We start from the raw sequence: 17,465 nt of genomic DNA, 5'->3' as shown, positions 1-17,465 counted from the left end.
GAATACAAAGGAGATTGCATATGAATTTGTGCTTGTTTTTTTTTTTTTTTTTTTTTTTTTTTTTTTTTTTTTTTTTTTTTTTTTTTNTTTTTTTTTTTTTTTTTTTTTTTTTTAATAAAGTACAAGAGCTGCTCGAGTCACAAAGATGGCTGGCTGCTTTGAATATGGCTTAAGAGTTTGGGGAAGTGTGAGACATCTTACTGGAGAGTCTTGGTGTCTACAGAGTCCATTGAAATCTGCAAGATGCCCCGTAAGAGTAAGCTGTTTTACTGTGAGTTTGAATAGCATCTTGGGACTGGACACAAATCTGCACAGTCCTAGATCTTCACAAGTGGTAGAGCTTCTGCAGATCATGGAAAGCGCTCTGGATTCGTGACTACCAACAATATGGGACTAACTAAGGCAAGTCCTCAACATGGAAGGGCTAATAGCATTGTAGCATGTTTCCCCAATCAGCCAAATGCCAGTGTGTTCCCTGCAACTCTCCAAAAATCTACTACCAGACACAACCTCGAAATAGAAAGATATGTCTGTTTTCAGCAAAGTTTTGTTATTCCCTGCAAAGCTGAAGTTCTGAATGGCTTTACCCATCCAATAAACCTTTTGGCTTTCAGATTCTCTAATACGTTGTGAGTGTGTGTTTGTGTATACACAAATGGTTTGTCTCCCTTATGTAGTTAATAGGAACTAATTATAACTTATCTTTCCAACAAGAGAAATGGATGGGAATTAAGATATTTATTTAAATCTTTCTCCAGAGAGAAACTAACAATTCAGAGAATGAATTGATGGGATCTTCAGTAAGGTCTGGACTCTTCTCTCTGTGATGAAAACATCATCCAATGCGATGACTGACAAAATACTTGGTAAGGGTTGCAATGGGTATTGAAACATTTCTGTCATTCTCTGCTGATATACTTTCTTAGTATCAGGAGGTAATCCAAGTAAGAACACGGAGGAAGGGGCTGGGGCAATGACTTAGTTGGTGCAGTATTTGCTGTATAAGCAGTAAAATGAAAAAGTGTCCTTGGGTCTAGTTGCATTGACAAATTCTAGATTCAGAGGCCCTATATGAAATAAGGATGTGCATGACTACGGAAAGCACTAGACACCAACCTTCTGAGTTCATGGACACGTGAACACAAGTGCACACACACATACACACACACACACTACCAAAATAATCCCACAGTATTAGAGTTTTGTTTCAGAAATATTTTGTAGTAGGCCATACTACAGTGTTACTTTTTTCAAATAAAAGGGAAGTAATATGTGGGCTTGAGAGTGCAGGTATCAAAGTATAGCTTGTTCTTGTTCCATTTAATTATTTGTGTGTGTGTATGTGTGCATGCAAGCACACATGCACACACACATGCGCACGTGCACACACACACACACAGAAGCAAGCACTAGTGATACCACACGTGTGGATGACAAAGGATAATTGGTAGGAGTTGTTCTCTCTTTCCATTGTGCAGGATCTTAGGATGAAACTCAGGTTGTCAGCTTGGGCAGCAAGTGTTGTGACCCGCTGAGCCATCTTACTAGCCCTTGTTCTTTGTTAGTATTTGTTACTACACCATATACATATCAGAAGTTTGTTCCAGCAAGTGAATTAGAAGGATTCTGAATGGGCAGGGGACAAGTCAAGGGTACAGTTGATTTTTGCTTTAACAACCCCACTCCACATTATTTGCTTCAATTTTCCCAAGAAGCACTATTCTTTTTTTAGAGCAGACACTAAAGGAAACCTATATTAACTGCAGGCCACTGGCTGGAAGAGACAAAGGCAATTGGAGAAGACTCACATCTGTTTCATGCTTGTGTCTTACATATTACTGCAGCAGAGATTCCACACCGATGCTCTAGGGCTTAGAAAGGCCAATCAAGCCGCTTTTGCAAGCATCTTTCATCTCACTAGGAAGGCATGCCACCAGTGATTATGATGGATGGGAACAAAGAAAGGAAGCAGAGGTTCACCTGGGACCACAGGGCCTTTCTGGCCCAGGTTCTCTTCATCTTGGTACAAAAGCTTGTCATAATTTCTCCCTTGTCTCCCATGCTAGTCACTCTTGACTTCTTGAGCCCTCTCTTCTTCCTCTGAGAATACCAACAGAATCTCCAAGTTCTCCTTATGTCCTTGATCAGAGTTAGGGTTTAAAACTTACACGTCTTCCAAAGGTCCTCTTGGAAAGGGCTTGGTCCTCAGTGTGTGGCACTGCTGGGAGAGGGTGGGACCTTTGAGAGGCAGGACCTAGTTAAACTAGCAAGTTACATTTGTGCCACAAGGCGAGGAGGTGATGGGACCGTGGTATCTCTTCTTTGCTTCTCCAGCTGCTAGGTGGTTGCAGTAACATGTCCCTCTCATACCAGGTAATTCCTCAAGCTTAGGAAAGCTGCAGCCGGCCTTGTCTTATGAAACTGATAAGCTCAGCTGTTTGTTACAAAGGCAGAAGCCAAACAATGCACGTTGTCATATAATCCCAACTGCCCCTGGATGTTTCTTATGGGAATTTTTACCACAAGTTTCAGTTCTGAGTTTCTGTAGTTTACTCTGAAACTTTATCAGGGCACATCTTGTTTTGTACGGTATTTCATGTTTCTTTAGATGAACATCTGCCTTTCTCCATGACTGCCATTAAAGAGTATGGAAAACATAGACTCATATTCATCAACCTAGTACTTGATGTAGAAAGCATTTCTAGAATATGTCCCAGGGAATATATATATATATATATATATATATATATATATATATATACACACATTAGTAATATGATGCTTTGCAAGAGAACTTTATGGAAAGAAGATTGCTTTTTTCATCATGGAACAAAGTACACAACATCATGCCATGCCATGATTTTGATTTCATATTCATGAGTGCATATTTTACAGCTGTATGTGTACACACATGTGTATATGTATATACACACATATATGTATACACACATTTACAGAGATAAAGAGAACAACACCAAATGCTCACTTTTTGCACCATGGAATCACACACTTTTATTATTAATGTGCTCTCTACAGTGACCATGCTACTGTTATAATGAGAGGAAATAGGTGCCAGTTAAATGGCTCAGTGGGTAAACATGCTTGCATTGACTCCCAGGATCCACATCATGGAAGAAGAAAACCAACTCCTTCAAGTTGTCTTCAACTTTCACCTGTGTGCCACACATACTCATGTTTAAATACATCAAGGATAACACCACATCTAAATATGGCAGAGAAGACTTATCTCATGGTGGGGTCAATACCCTAAGCCAGTTATACTAAAATTGATGAAATCAAGTGTTACTGATGAGTGTGTGGGATTCCTATCAAGATTTTCTAGTAGGGTATTGCTCTTAGTTTCATCAATAATGTGGGAGATAGAAAGTACAAGCAATTTGACTCTAAAAGGCGGGAAGGGCGATAAGAGTTTAAAAATCCAATCCACTGAGATCACAAAACTGCGTTCTCAGGGTCCTGCTGTGTTTCAGGAGAATAGGCACAAGCTACTTTGTATAAAACTCTTCCTACAGTTCCCATGGGAGTTCATCATCTCAAACCAGTGCTGTCCAGAAACAATAAGACTACTTAGGGCAGAAGAACAGTCCTTTGCCTGGATAATGCTATACACCTTAATGTTTTAAATCTCTCTGTGTGTGTGTGTGTGTGTGTGTGTGTGTGTGTGTTTGAGCATGAAATGTATATGCAACCACAGCTACCATACTGTGTGGAGGAAAGAGGGTAACTTTGTGGAGTCAATTCTCTCCTTCCTTTACATGGGCTCTGGGGAATGAACTCAGCTAGCTGGGCTTGCATGTCAGCCATCTATATCCACTGAGTCATCGCATCTTTCCTTATTTGCCTACGGCATGAAAGACCATTTAAGGAAGGTTTTGTGGGAGACCCCCTTCAAGATGGTGGACTCAGTTTTCACTACATTTGTCACACAAATGAGATGCCTGCTCCAGACTCTGGTACCTCTTATCTGGAAAGGAGACAGTTGTGGACACTTCAGGCTGTTGGGGGCTGTGAACTCAGATTCTCGATTTCCTGTAAACAACTTGTTATGCTTGCAGCTGCTCTGAGCAAAACAACTTGTTTTTCCTGTGTTTGTAGCTACTCTGAGCATAAGATCCTCAGCAGTTCCTGGTGGCAGGGGATTGGTTTCTGGTGGGTTTGGCTGGGGCGTGGCTATCAGTTAAGGATCCATATATAAGCGGCTCTAGTACACAATAAAGGGGGCATTCTTGTTTCAAGGATACCCCATGTCTCTGTCTATGTGTCTTTCTGTGTTTAAATCTCTAGGCCCTTGCCCGGCTCACGAACGGTCCTGTAGTGCAGACTCTGCACTACAGGCATAGTACTGTAGTACACGTAGTAGTACGGATGGTACATCAGGCTAAAAGCCAAGGTGGAAATTTTGGCTTTGTCACTTAAAAGGTTGAACTGAGTGGGTTTCTTCATATGAAAATTAGTTAGGAGTATTTTGTTATAATTACTGGAAGATTCCATGTGACAACAAAGTCAGGAGATCACTATATGGAATTTACTTTTACTTTTATGCCCACTCACTTTGTTTTTCTTTTTAGTACTTCCTCCCAACCCTGTAGCTCCAGTTTCTTCCACTTCTTCTTACGGAGTTAGTGTCACAAACCGTTGAGTGACCCCTGATCTTTCCCTAATGGCTTATGTTGACTTACAGTCATCCCCTCTGTCTTCAGGGAATGGTTCTAGGACACAGCAGACACTGAACTCCTCGGGGATTTGCCTGCCCTATGAAATGGCTCAGGATTTGCACAAAGCAGTGCACATTCTCTCACGTACTTGAGTCTTCAGGTGTTCAGATTGTATGCAACGTTTTAGAATTCCACATTGACCCTCCTCATCCAAAGTGCTAACCAAAGCTGTTTGAGCAGTTTTTGGTCAAAGTTAGAAAGTGATTTGAGCACTGAAAGAATGCTCAAACTTTTTTTTAAAGTAGTGCAGTTTGGGTTATGGATGATCGTCCATTGCAAAAAAAGAAAAAATAACCAAAACCAAAAACCAAATAACAAAACAAAACAAGAACAACAACAAAAACCTGAAACACTGTGATGTGATCTGGTGTTAAACATTTCGGACAAGGGACACTGAACCTAATCTGTAGTTCTGATTCAGGGTTTGTTGAAGATGTAGAATAAATTGATTTGGAGGGCTGAGTATCCTAAGTTATGCCCTCTACTGGCCTCCCTGTGGGACACTGCTGTCTTCAATGCCACTGTTCCTGCTTCAGGTACCCAGATATGCTTGAATTAACTCATAGACCATTATGCAGTTGAAAACTATACACTTTAGGCATGTACTTTAAGTTCCCAGTTCTGTCTCTTATAAGCTCTTGGGTTTCAGAACAGTTGCTCCACTCTGAGGCACATTCACAAATGCTTATATTAGAGGACATGGAATTTAAGTAAGTGAGATGGTGTAGTTCCTTGCAGATATCTAGAAAGAAAGTAGATCATTCTCATTGTTTTTCTTTTTTTGCTGAGTTGTTGCAATAAACTATACATTCTTGTCCACTAAGACAGGGTCTTTAGTTTCCTAGTGCTCATTATGTCTTTGTCTATTAGTGAGATGGGCTAACATGCACTGGAGAATTCAAATACCACCTTTTAAGATATCAGCTTATAAGGAGTCTTATAAGAACTCTCCTCAGTGTAATCAGATCAGCTCTTCTTGGCCACTGGTTCTGTTTTTACCTATATGCTTCATCTGCCAGTCAATAGATGTTCCTCTTGCCACCTGGGTACTGTCAAAGAGAGAAAAATTGCAAGTGAACCCTGACATGGTCAGCTTGTCTGTCTGCTGCATACCTGCAGAAGTCTTGCCATGGATTGTAAATTGGAAAGAATAGTGTGCAATTTACCTGGGTGTTCTCAGAATCCATGTTTCCGGAAGGTCCCTGAAATACACTTGTGGTAGACTTTATATGAATAATGCCAAGTCTGAGAAGTTCTATGAGACAAGAAACTCACTTAGATCAGTAAAGTTCTGCTGAAACCCCAAGGGTAAAAACATCATTATTTACCCTTCTATCCCCTTATTTCTTAACACCATGACTTCCAGTACCAAGAGAAGCTGATGTGTGTATGTGTGTGTGTGTGTGTGTGTGTGTGTGTGTTTTGGAGACAGTGCTAGTTGTAAGGGAATAACATGTGCCCATTAAAGTTGTCAAGCTACCTACAGGTTCTAGGTTAAAGTCATTGAGATTTCTGAATGGTGATGCTAAATCTTGGGTATAGAAAATCCTTCTCTTGGAGCTGGAGAGATGGCTCAGCACTGACAGCTATGTACTGCTCTTCCAGAGGACTTTAAATTCCCATTATCTATATGGAGGGGGGTTAATGACCACTTTTAATTTCGGTTCCAGTCCCCTTCTGACCTCCACAGGTACTAGTGCACGCACACACGAGAGAGAGAGAGAGAGAGAGAGAGAGAGAGAGAGAGAGAGAGAGAGAGAGAGAGAGAGAGAGAGAGATAGAGAGAGAGAGAGAGAGCCTTTTCTCTCTCTTTTTTAATTTTGCAAAGGTTAATTTGCAAACAGTCTGAGATAGAAATGAGATGAGAAAACATTTTCCAGTTGTATCTCGACTATATCAGAAGTTAAATTTCCATCTCAGTGCACAAAATGGCAGAAAGTATGGTTCTCCCAGCAGTATCGGAAACACAAAGGGCTTTTATTCCCCCAGGGGTGAGAACAGTAAGGAAGAAAAAAAAATTCTTGGGAAAATAAATGCTAAGACAGAAAGCAAACACCACAATGGTGCTGTCTTCAGAAAGCAACTGAAAAAAGTGGACTTGGGTCCTGTTTGCCAAGGACTGGTCAACGATTCCTTTGTGCTTTGCAAAGACAAAGTAGAAACAGTGATATCAAACACAATGTCTCTTTTTTTTAACTCATAGCTCCAGTTTTCTTTGTTATTAATTAAATGAGCAAATTAGGGAATGCCCATTTTAAGACACTGCTCCAAAAATAGCCCCATAGAATCAGGTCAGAGGGCAACATGAAGCAAAAGGGAAAATGTGAGACGAGAATATGACCTACAGCAGCCATCTCACAAGTAAAATGGAGAGGGCCTCCTCTGTCTGTGAGGATCTAGCTGGATGTTCCATTTAACTGGCTCCCTAACTTATCAAACAAGGCAGAGATGAGTAAATCCTTGACTCAAAAAAGAGAACTTCTGTCATCTTGCTTTCCATCAAGAAAAAAGCAACCCAATAACATGGTCAGGATAAAATAAGTTTTAGTAAATTTTCAAGTTCACTTACAAGAAGTAATTGCCCAAAACTGGTCTGGGAAATGATATTCTTCAAATAAACATTTGGATTCCCTTGTGCCTGTTCTATATTCAGAATGGAAGAATGGTTGAGCTGTCTTTTCAAACCCATGTCCTGTGCCAGCTCTAAGCACAGCTTTATGGGTAAATGAAGTCTTCTTGCAAAAGTGGACAGCCCTAGGCCTTCTTCTTTGTTGCTGACATGCCTTGTGACTTCAAAATATATAGGTATGTGATCTGTTTCTCAGCAGATGTCTGAAGACAAGAATGTCCATGGTTGCAGACAGAGCACCTTCACTTCTGTCCCACATGTACTTGGTAGTAAAACAATGCAAGATACTTTGCTAGTCCTCTCGTTTGCATTTGTTCTAAATCTTATTCTAGATAAATGGGAATTTGAGGATGTCCTGCATGTTTGAAGCAGGAATATACAAGGTAAGACCTGTAAGATCACCACTGGACCTAGAGAACTGACGGATGATGGAGGAGGCTGCCTGAAAGGACTCACCTTTCCTGTGCCCTTTGCTTTTCTCATCAGCAAATGAAGCCTCAGAAAAATGATTTTTCATTATGATACTGGCCCTATTTTGATAGCAGTTTGCCTGCAGAATCTAGAATTCTCTCCCCACTCCTCTTTGGAATGGGGATGAAAAGGATGGTCTTCTGAAGGGTGATTCAAAAAACAAAGCATTTGACAATGAACGTCCTCTCATTTCCCACCTCATCTGGATTTTCTGTTTGTTCCCTTCTTTTTTTCTTCTCACCTGGCACCTGCTTCCTCTTAGTCCTTTCCTAACATCCCATCATTCCATAGTGGCAACTGTCATCTGGAACAGCTTTCCTTCCTTCCTTCCTTCCTTCCTTCCTTCCTTCCTTCCTTCCTTCCCTCTGCATTATCAATGAGGGTTTTCAGATGGGTCTTCTGTTGTCTGCCTGTACTTTTCAGTCTGCTCCCTCTAAATGGTCACAGAACTCTGCAAAACTAACTCCTCCCATTTTGAACTCCACAGATGTAATTCCTGTGTAATCTTGAAATTGTTAATTGACATAAACTGTGTGTAATATTTTGATGACAATGGCCACCCTTAAGAAATCACTCTGCCTTCCTTCCGTCAATTGTCTGTTTCAGCAGACATCTCCATGGCAGTATACACCCTATAAACATATAGATAGCTGTTGAAAGCAGTACTATAAAAGTTTTGAACCATTCTTTAGCTCTGTGTTTTAGACTTTGATGAGGAATGTACATACTGTAAAATAAAGATAATGGTATATCCATTGTGTAATTATGCTAGTGTTATAGTAGTATGTGGTTTTGTTTTCTCTTTATATGAATACCTCCTCCACCGGGTTTTAGTCAGCAATATTGAAAATATGAAAATGCTATTCATTAGAATGTCCATTCATTTGTTTTTTTCTAATGCATTTGTTTATATACATGTGAGTGTGGGTACATGTGTGTGTGTGTGCATACATGGAGCATGTGTAGAGGTGAGACGACAAATTAAAGTTAGTTCTTTCCTTCCATAAGATGGAATGGGATTCAGATCAGGTTTCGTAGTAGGCACCTTTACTCTCTGGGCCATCTCACTGGTCCAGAATGTCTTAGTTAAAATGGATACCCTTTTCTTTACAAAAAACACTCAAAAGATTTTAAGGCCTGACTGTAAAAGATAGCATGCACACCTATACTTTGGTTGTCGACTGCATTGGTGTGAACGATATTACCTCTGCAACTAGCAAGAACTATAAATGATACATTATCACAAGTGTTCTAAAAAATCAGAACAAACTAATTTATTGTACTTCTGTCTTCATTATACACCAAGTTGGTGAGTTAAACACAACAAAATTATCTTTTCTTTTTTAAAAGTGTCTACTAAAGATAAAAAGAATATAGTAACAATTAACATGTAGTTCATTACATTAGAAAATCTGATATACATATTTCTATTGCCTGTTAGCTTGTTCTAAGCCTCTTCAACTATTACAAAAGAAAGAGGAAGGAAAGGAAAGTGGTTGCTGAAAGGCAAACATTCATTTCAGTTGATACAACATTACAGTACAGCCAACTACCATCATTCAACAAAGTAGCAAGTTTAGTCTTAGCTTGAGTTAAAAGTCTGTAGACCAGGTTGCTACGGAGGATTTAATGCTGCTTCTATGCCATATGTTAGCTTTTGAGAGGACACAGTTCTTTGTATTGATGGCTTCAGAAGAAGGGGTCAAGCACTGAGGAGCCCCCACCTGTCATTTATCATTTTATTGAGCGTTGTAGTTAAGACAGCATTATTGAGTTTAGCACATCAACTAAAATAAAATAATAATAATATAATAATCATAATAATGATAAGGATAAAAACCAAACACAAACTGGAAGCTGAGAGCCACTACCAGCCGTGTCAAACCCTTGCGATACGCTATACTAAAAAACTTTGAAATATCCACCCATCCTCTCCACTCTGCCACAAACTAGCAAAGTCAAAAGTAGAAAAGTCTTCACCTTGTTATTTTTGCAGAATAAAGCAAAAATGTCTTTGTGCTCCTTACTACCAGAAGCAAAATACCCACTGAGTTACCACATGTAATAGCTTCTGGATGTGTCGACCTGGGTTGGCTTGGTGTCTGCTGAGCCCTCTTTGTCCTTCTCGCTGTCACCTTCCCAGAGGTTAATGAGCGGGGGGTACAGCTCATTCAGTGGGATGGAAGAGGTCTTTTGCATATACTTTTTTAGCGAATGGTGGTAATTTTTCCTCTTAAACCGTTTGGCAATGTACACAGCGATGGACGCGAGGCTGATGACGGCAAACATAGACCCCATCACAGCAGCCAGGGCTGTGCTGGTTTCATGGTCAGAGATGTCCAGGGTGAAAGCAGCGTTTTTGGTTGTGACATTGACACATGACCTTTGGGTCTGCTGGTGGATGTTGGACACCGTGAGACACACTTCATAATCTGTAGAAGGCTGCAGATGTGTTAGGTTATATTCATGGACATCTACCGGAACCCTGGCTGTGTATGTTATGTGGGGGTTGTCAATCTTCATAGTGGCAGATGACCATTTTAAGTTTGATGTCATGACATTGGAATTAACTTTCCAGGACACCAAAATGGAATGAGATTCTGTCTGTTTGACGTATATTTTCAGCACCTGGGCACCATCTAGAAGGGTTCCATTAACCTTGATCGCTGCCACTCGAGTGTCAGCCCCTTGGACATTCTGGGCAACACAGGTGTACCTTCCTGAGTCTTCAATCTGGATATTTGCTATTTCTAAGGTGCCCTCGTTACTCAGCTTGTATTTATCTGAAAGTGTTTCCACGGTTATCTTATTTCCAATGGGAGTGACCCAGTAGATTTCTGGCTCTGGCTCAGCCATGGCCCGACAATCTAGGAAGACTGTTGTGCCGACGTCCATGTTTAAATGATTTGGGAATGTGTCGTGTGATATCATCGGGAGGCACTGTTCACTGGAGTCCTGGATTAACACCTCCTTCACCTGCTGCCCTCTGTACTCAGGCGGCATGGCGCAGAACATAGAGAGGGGCTCCATGAAGCGGATGTTGGTTTTGTTGGAGTTAATCCAGTGAATGACACAGTCACACCTCAGGGGATTGCTGTGGATGCTGATCTCACGTAGGTTGGGAAGAGACTCTACTGTCTTTTGGTAAACAGCATTCAAGGCATTGTTGTTCAACATCAAGCTTTCTAGAGCCGGGACACTTCGGAAAGCCAAACGGTGGATGTAGGACAGCTTGGGGTTGTTGGTTGCTTCTAGCTTTGTCAGTTCCGGCAAGTTATCCAGGGCATAGCGATCTACAGAAACCAGCTCTCCCATGTTGTTGATTCCCAGTTCTTTCAACCGAAGCATATTTTTAAAGTCTCCTTCTTGGATTTTATGAATGGGATTTTTATTGAGGTCTAAGAATTTCAAATTTGGAACTTTCTGCAGAGCAAGTTGTGGGACTTTGATCAGTTTGTTGTCATAGAACGACAGGCTTTCAAGGCTATCCAAGCCTACCAAAGCATTTCCGGGAACATCAGTGAGGTACATCCCTGCCAAAACTAGGCTTCTTAAGTTAGAGAGAGGTCTGAAGTTCATGTCCAGGATTCCAATCACAGGGTTTTCCCCAATCATGAGAATTTCCAGGTTGGGTGTAGAATCAAACCAGCGGCTATCAATCACTTTCAATTTATTGGAATTCAGGTGCAGCCTTAGGAGATTTTTTAAGCCAGAAAAAGCATTAGCTGAGATTGTACTAATCTGGTTATGGTTGATGTAGAGTTCTTGAAGGTTGCTGAGGTCTTGCAGACAGTAATCTGTCATCTCTGAAATCTGATTTTCTTCCAGATGTAGGGTTGTGAGCTGGGTCAAGTTTGCCAGCCCCACCTCTTTGATGTTTGTGAAGTTGTTCTGGGAGAAATCCAGCTCGGTCAAGTTGAAGAGCTGCTGCAGCTCATCTACGGTCTTGGCGATGTTATTGCTCTGTAAGAGAAGCACTTGTGTGTCACTGGAAAGGTTGCCAGGGATTCTTGTTAGACGGAGATCATTGCAATCAACAGTAGTAGCTTCTCTGTATGTGGATTGTGGGGTAAACCAAGGTCGAATTTCACATACACAAAGCTGGGGACACTCACTATTCAGTATGGAAGACTCAGTGAATGAAGCCATCAGCAAGCCCAGCACCAATCGACAAGCTGCTATCCCAACGCTCCATCTGGCCATGGTGGCTTGCAGAACACACTCAGTTCCTGATCAAGATGTGAGCACTATTTAGTGGCAAGGAGAACAGCAAGCAGATAGTGTAAACATCCAAGCGAGTCTCAGTTGAACAGAATTCCAGAGTCTGAAATGATGGTTTTCTGAACTTCCCAAGAGGCACAAAGCAATCTGAAATCCCTTAACCGTGTCACTCAATTCCAGGCATGCTCACAGGTCCTTGTTGGAGCAACTTCAACCAAGTCTGGAGACGTGTCTGAAAATTAAATCAGGGAAGATGTTATGCTTATTCTGAACACTCTCTATTGTTTACTACAACGGTATAATGACTCACACAGCTGAAAAATGTGTTCAGAATATACTCAGAGTATCCAGGCAGACTTATTATAGTCCACTTGCTACACTGATGCTGTCTAGAACTCCTTTAGTTTTATAATTAGAACTGCACATAGTCCAGCATAGTCATTAAACACATACACATACTCTAGAAAATCCTAAAGATGACATTTATTTAAAAACAAAGTTTACTTTAGAAACTGCATGTTTATGCTTCTAAAAAGGTACATGCAGTCAAATGCTCTACCATCGAGCTATCAGGATGGCCCAGTTGTGGGAGAAGATGGAGAGGGAGAGCAATGAAAGAGATATCTTGATAGAGGGGGCCATTATGGGGTTAGGGAGAAACCTGGTGCCAGGGAAAGTCCCAGGAAACCACAAGGATGATCCCAGCTAAGACTCCTAGCAATAGTGGAGAGGGTGCTTGAACTGGTCTTCTCCTGTAATCAGATTGGTGACTATCATAATTGTCATCACAGAATCTTCACCCAGTAACTGATGGAAGCAGATGCAGAGATCCATGGACAAGCACTGGGATGACCAGTAAGAGTCCAATTGAAGAGAGGGAGGAAGGACTATATGAGGAAGGGTGGTCAAGATCATGACGGGGAAACCCAATGAGACAGCTGGCCTGAGCTCATGGGAGTTCACAGACTCTAGACCAAAAGCTATGGTGGGATGCTTTGCTCAACCTTGATATGGAACGGGGGAAAGCTTGGTCCTGCCTCAATTGATATGCCATGCTTTGTTGACTTCCATGGAGGCCTTACCCTTTTTGAGGAGTGGATGTGGGGGACAGGTAGAAAGGAGATGGTGGAGGGAATGGGGGAGAGGAGGGAGGAGAAAACTATAATTAATATGTAAAATAAAATTTAAAATATAATAATAATAATAATAATAAATAAAATCAAATTAAAAAATAAAAAAGATAAATGGCCACTCTTAATAAAAGCAAAACATGGGCAGTACTTCACAAAAGACTCAGCACATCTTAAATTATCTGTGGTATTTTCATTAATATGACATTTGTTTTCAGGGATTCTTTCTATTCCAAATGCTGCATTCTGTAGAAATTTCCAGCCATAGTGTTTCAAGCTCAATTACTTCTATGAAAGAAGTCAATTTAACGAATCTATAGAAGGAAAATATCAGCTTTTCCTATATTCTAATAGTCATATGATTTTGGCTGAATATAGTAATGATTGTTCTGCCTCACTACAAGTCTTTATTTAAAACACAAATATATTCAACACCTGCATATGGAAATATGTCTCAGGCAAGAAACAGAGTTGTGTGGTACAACACTGGCCTATCTATATGCACGAGACTCTAACTTCAATCCCTGGGTCTGCAAAAGAAAATGTGTCTATACTTAACATCTATGTTTTCATTACACTTCTTTGAATATTACAGGCTACTTAACAGTCCTGGGTTTTGAATATTACAGTCCATGGGTATGTTGTATCATCTCTCAATTTCTTCAAATTACAAAATAGGGTTGCTCATAAATGTTTCTTACAGTATTATTGAAGAATTTAATCTATGTTAAAAAACAAACCTCAAGAATCTATATAAAACTCTGTATACAGTGTTTGGCACATATCAAATGCTCATAAAAGTTGTGTTTTCCATCTACTCTCATATTACTGTGTTTCTACATATTTTAGTCTTTGCTCAGCTGTAGTTCTCAGAGGACAAATAGCTGATCCTATTGACTTAAGTATTGATTTTAACAAGATGCCACATAGATAAAAAAGGGTAGCATGATAAGTCTTGCTAGTTTATATAATACCAGTGGTTGCTGGTTCTAGTGTTCTGAATTCCAACCAGGTATAAAGAGCCATTATACATCTAACTGGAATTAATATTGCTTTCCTAAGAACAGACTGGGCATTTGCTAATGCACTTAACTATACTTACATATTTTCTGTATAACAGAACAATGCACGTCAACTTTGAGTACTGAAGAACGCAGTGACTGGTTTTTCTAGAAACCGTCAGTAAGAACAGTATACATAACCCCAGTGTTCAGAACACAGCAAGCTCTCACTTTATGTCCACACTTTGTATTATCTTTTTACTTTGTAAATCATATGCTTGCCTTTGATCAAAAATCCATGATAATACAAGGAGCCAACACAACAGTTGAGTCATATGTTAGCAGAAACTTTTAAAAGACCCTAAACCCGTTTTGTTGTTTTATTAACTATGGAAGTTTTGTAAGTAATCTCACAAAATAAAATTATGACATTCTGTGACAAGTCTGAGGTGAAATGAATTTGTGTGGCTTGCTGGTCTATGAGAAAAAACACATTTGGCATTGTTCTTTGTTCTTGTCTTCACCACCAAATCTGGTTACTCTGTCATTTATTACGTGTTTAAAACGATTTCAAGAGTATTAAACCAACTGATTTTGATGCTTATCAGTAAATTCTGTAACATGCCAACATGCAGAATAATATTTTGCAAATATCATTAACTCCATGTTTTCCTATGTTCATTTCTTGTAGATCAACTTTAAAGCTAGTTCAAGGGAATTACAAATTTCAAAAACATTCTGCCAGAGTTTTCTCCTCAATCTTAATTCATACTATAAAACCAACTGTCTAAATGTACCTTTCAGAACTCTAAGATGAAATTACAGCAAACTTTTATGTATTAATTGCCTTAAAAATATATTAGGAAGCAAAGTATGCATTAAACTTGTTCGAAAAATGCCACAAATAGTGTATTATTATTGAAAGGATAACTTTAATGGATCTATGGTGTTATGAAAAACATCATTTAGGTTAAATTATAGAATGAGACAATTATATTGGAAAGTTTGAATTTCTCTTTGCATATACACAGCCTCAATCATCTGACTGATCATGAACCTCAGGAAACAGAAGGTCAGATTTCATATCAAATGTCTCCCAATCCTGAATCTGGCTCTTTTGGAAGCAGACAAGGGAACTCCTAGAATACAAAGGATGAATGTAAGACATACAGACCAATGGGACACTGAACTCAGAAATAAATGAAAGTAATTCCTGAGAAGGACTGCACACAGATCACATTGGTAGAACTGGATAGATAGCCACATGGGGAGAATGAGGCAGTGTCCTTACCTTACATCATCTACAAAGATGAACTCAAATCACCGCGAGACCCTAAGTGCAGCACACAAAATAATAAAGTTCCAGGAAGAAAGTAAAGAGGGAAAATTTCAGTTCGGGTTTCAGAGTTATTTCTTAGACATGACACCAAAAGCTCTGGTATAAAAGCAAAAATAGACATGTAGGGTGATTTCACGTGCACAGCCTTCTGTGCATGAAAAGAAATCAAGAAAATACAAAAGCAGCCTAAAGTGTGTAAGAAAATATTTTGAAGTTACCTCTCGAGAAAATGTTAAAAATCAGTATTAGTAAGTCCAACAATTGAATAACAGCAGTAAGAACAAAACAAAACAAAAACCTAACTAAACTAAAGCTGGGCAAAGGACTAATAAAAACAGAGAGTTCTTTGTTGAGTATATTCAAAGGACCAACAAACAATGAAAAACCCCCAGCTTAATAACACTAATCATAAGATAAATATAGATAATATTTGAGAGTATATATTATGCATTTGATAAGAGAAGCGATAATAACTCATTATCATCATTAGAATGGTCTATATCAAATAAAGAAAACAAGAAACAATGGTAAATACAGAGAAATCGAAACCCTTATGCCTTGGTGAGGATGTTTTCATTACAGAAAACAATGTAGGAGGTCCTCAAGAAAGTGTAAGCACATTATGAAGTTCTCAAGAATATAACTTTCTTTCAGTATCTATGGGTTTCACATCGTGACTCAATCAACCTGGGATGTAATGTATTCAAGAAAAAGAAATGTGTCTGTATTGATGTACGAATGCTTGATATTATTTCCAAAAAAACACATAGTATTTTCATGGAATTTAAACCAAATTGGTATTGTAAGCAATCTAGAGATGGTTTAAAGTATTCCTCACAGGAAGGTATGTACAAAAATAACAGGTAATACTCATACTCCATCATTTTATGTTAGGCATACTCCGGGTAGGTGATCATGAGTGGAGTATTTTCTCTGAATTTGTCAAATGCAAAAGGACTAAACATTGTTGATGTATTTATTGCCTGTATATATTTTATACATTCTTGTACTTAATTATATTTAGTTTTTCTTATATTATTTATAGCCTTTTTTAATTTTAGACAAAAAGGGAAATATGGTGGTATATTATTTGTATTTTAATAAATAAATCTTGCCTGAAGACAGAGGTCAGGTAATGTTAACACACACCTTTAATCTCAGGATTTGGGAGACAGAGGCAGATAGATCTCTGGAGTTCAAGACCACCTTGGGCTACACAAGATCAATGCAGAAACAAATTCAGGTGGTGGTGGCTCAAACCTTTAATCCCAGTACTAGCGAGTCACACTTTTAATTACAGCACTAGAGATAATATAAAATGAGAGAAAGACTTAGTCTGCTTAGTCTATGGTCGCCCAACCTTGGTAGAGGTAAGACTTCTCTAGTGGCTTGACGGCTTTGCTTTTCTGGTTTTTGGGTTGAATCCCAATAACTGACTCTGGGTTTTTATTATTTTTGCTACACCTAAGAGAATAAGAGAAATTGATGAATGATGTAAGAAGGTCATTTGTCAATCTGTTGTTTCATTGGTTAATCAATAAAGAAAACTGCTTGGTCTGATAAGTCAGAAAACTAGGTAGGTGGAGTAGACAGAACAGAATACTGGGAAAAGGGGAAGTGAGCCAGATGCCATGCCTCTCCTCTCTGATCAGATAAGATGGAGCAAGCCGCCAAGTCAGACATGCTGAAATCTTTCCCAGTAAGATACCACTTCGTGGTGCTACTCAGATTACTAAATATGGGTTAATTAAGATATGAGAGTTAGCCAAGAAGAGGATAGATATAATGAGCCAGGCAATGTTTAGATGAATACAATTTCTGTGTTGTTATTTCGGGTGTAAAGCTAACCATGCGGGAGCTGGGCAGGACGAAAAGCAGGCCTGCCCGCAGCCCACTACAGATGAACGTGAGTCTGGGGAGCAAAAAGTAAACAATATT

General features: G+C 39.4%; 1 protein-coding gene across 1 annotated transcript in view; it reads right to left on the bottom strand.

The window, feature by feature from the left end:
- Window positions 1-9,100: 9,100 nt before the first annotated feature.
- The window catches only part of Lrrn1 (leucine rich repeat neuronal 1), a 42,047-nt gene continuing 33,682 nt past the window's right edge, over window positions 9,101-17,465 (bottom strand). Inside the window, exon 2 of the mRNA XM_050149414.1 lies at window positions 9,101-12,289. Coding sequence (XP_050005371.1) covers window positions 9,889-12,039 — 2,151 coding nt within the window. The 5' untranslated portion in view covers window positions 12,040-12,289 and the 3' untranslated portion in view covers window positions 9,101-9,888. The remainder of the gene's footprint in view (window positions 12,290-17,465) is intronic.

This window comes from Alexandromys fortis, unplaced genomic scaffold (genome assembly GCF_014885135.2).
Source record: "Alexandromys fortis isolate MF-2015 unplaced genomic scaffold, M_Fortis_MF-2015_v1.1 scaffold_48, whole genome shotgun sequence".
Classification (NCBI taxonomy): domain Eukaryota; kingdom Metazoa; phylum Chordata; class Mammalia; order Rodentia; family Cricetidae; genus Alexandromys; species Alexandromys fortis.
Note: the sequence above shows the minus strand (reverse complement) of the source record. Positions and strands in the feature narration are given on the sequence as shown.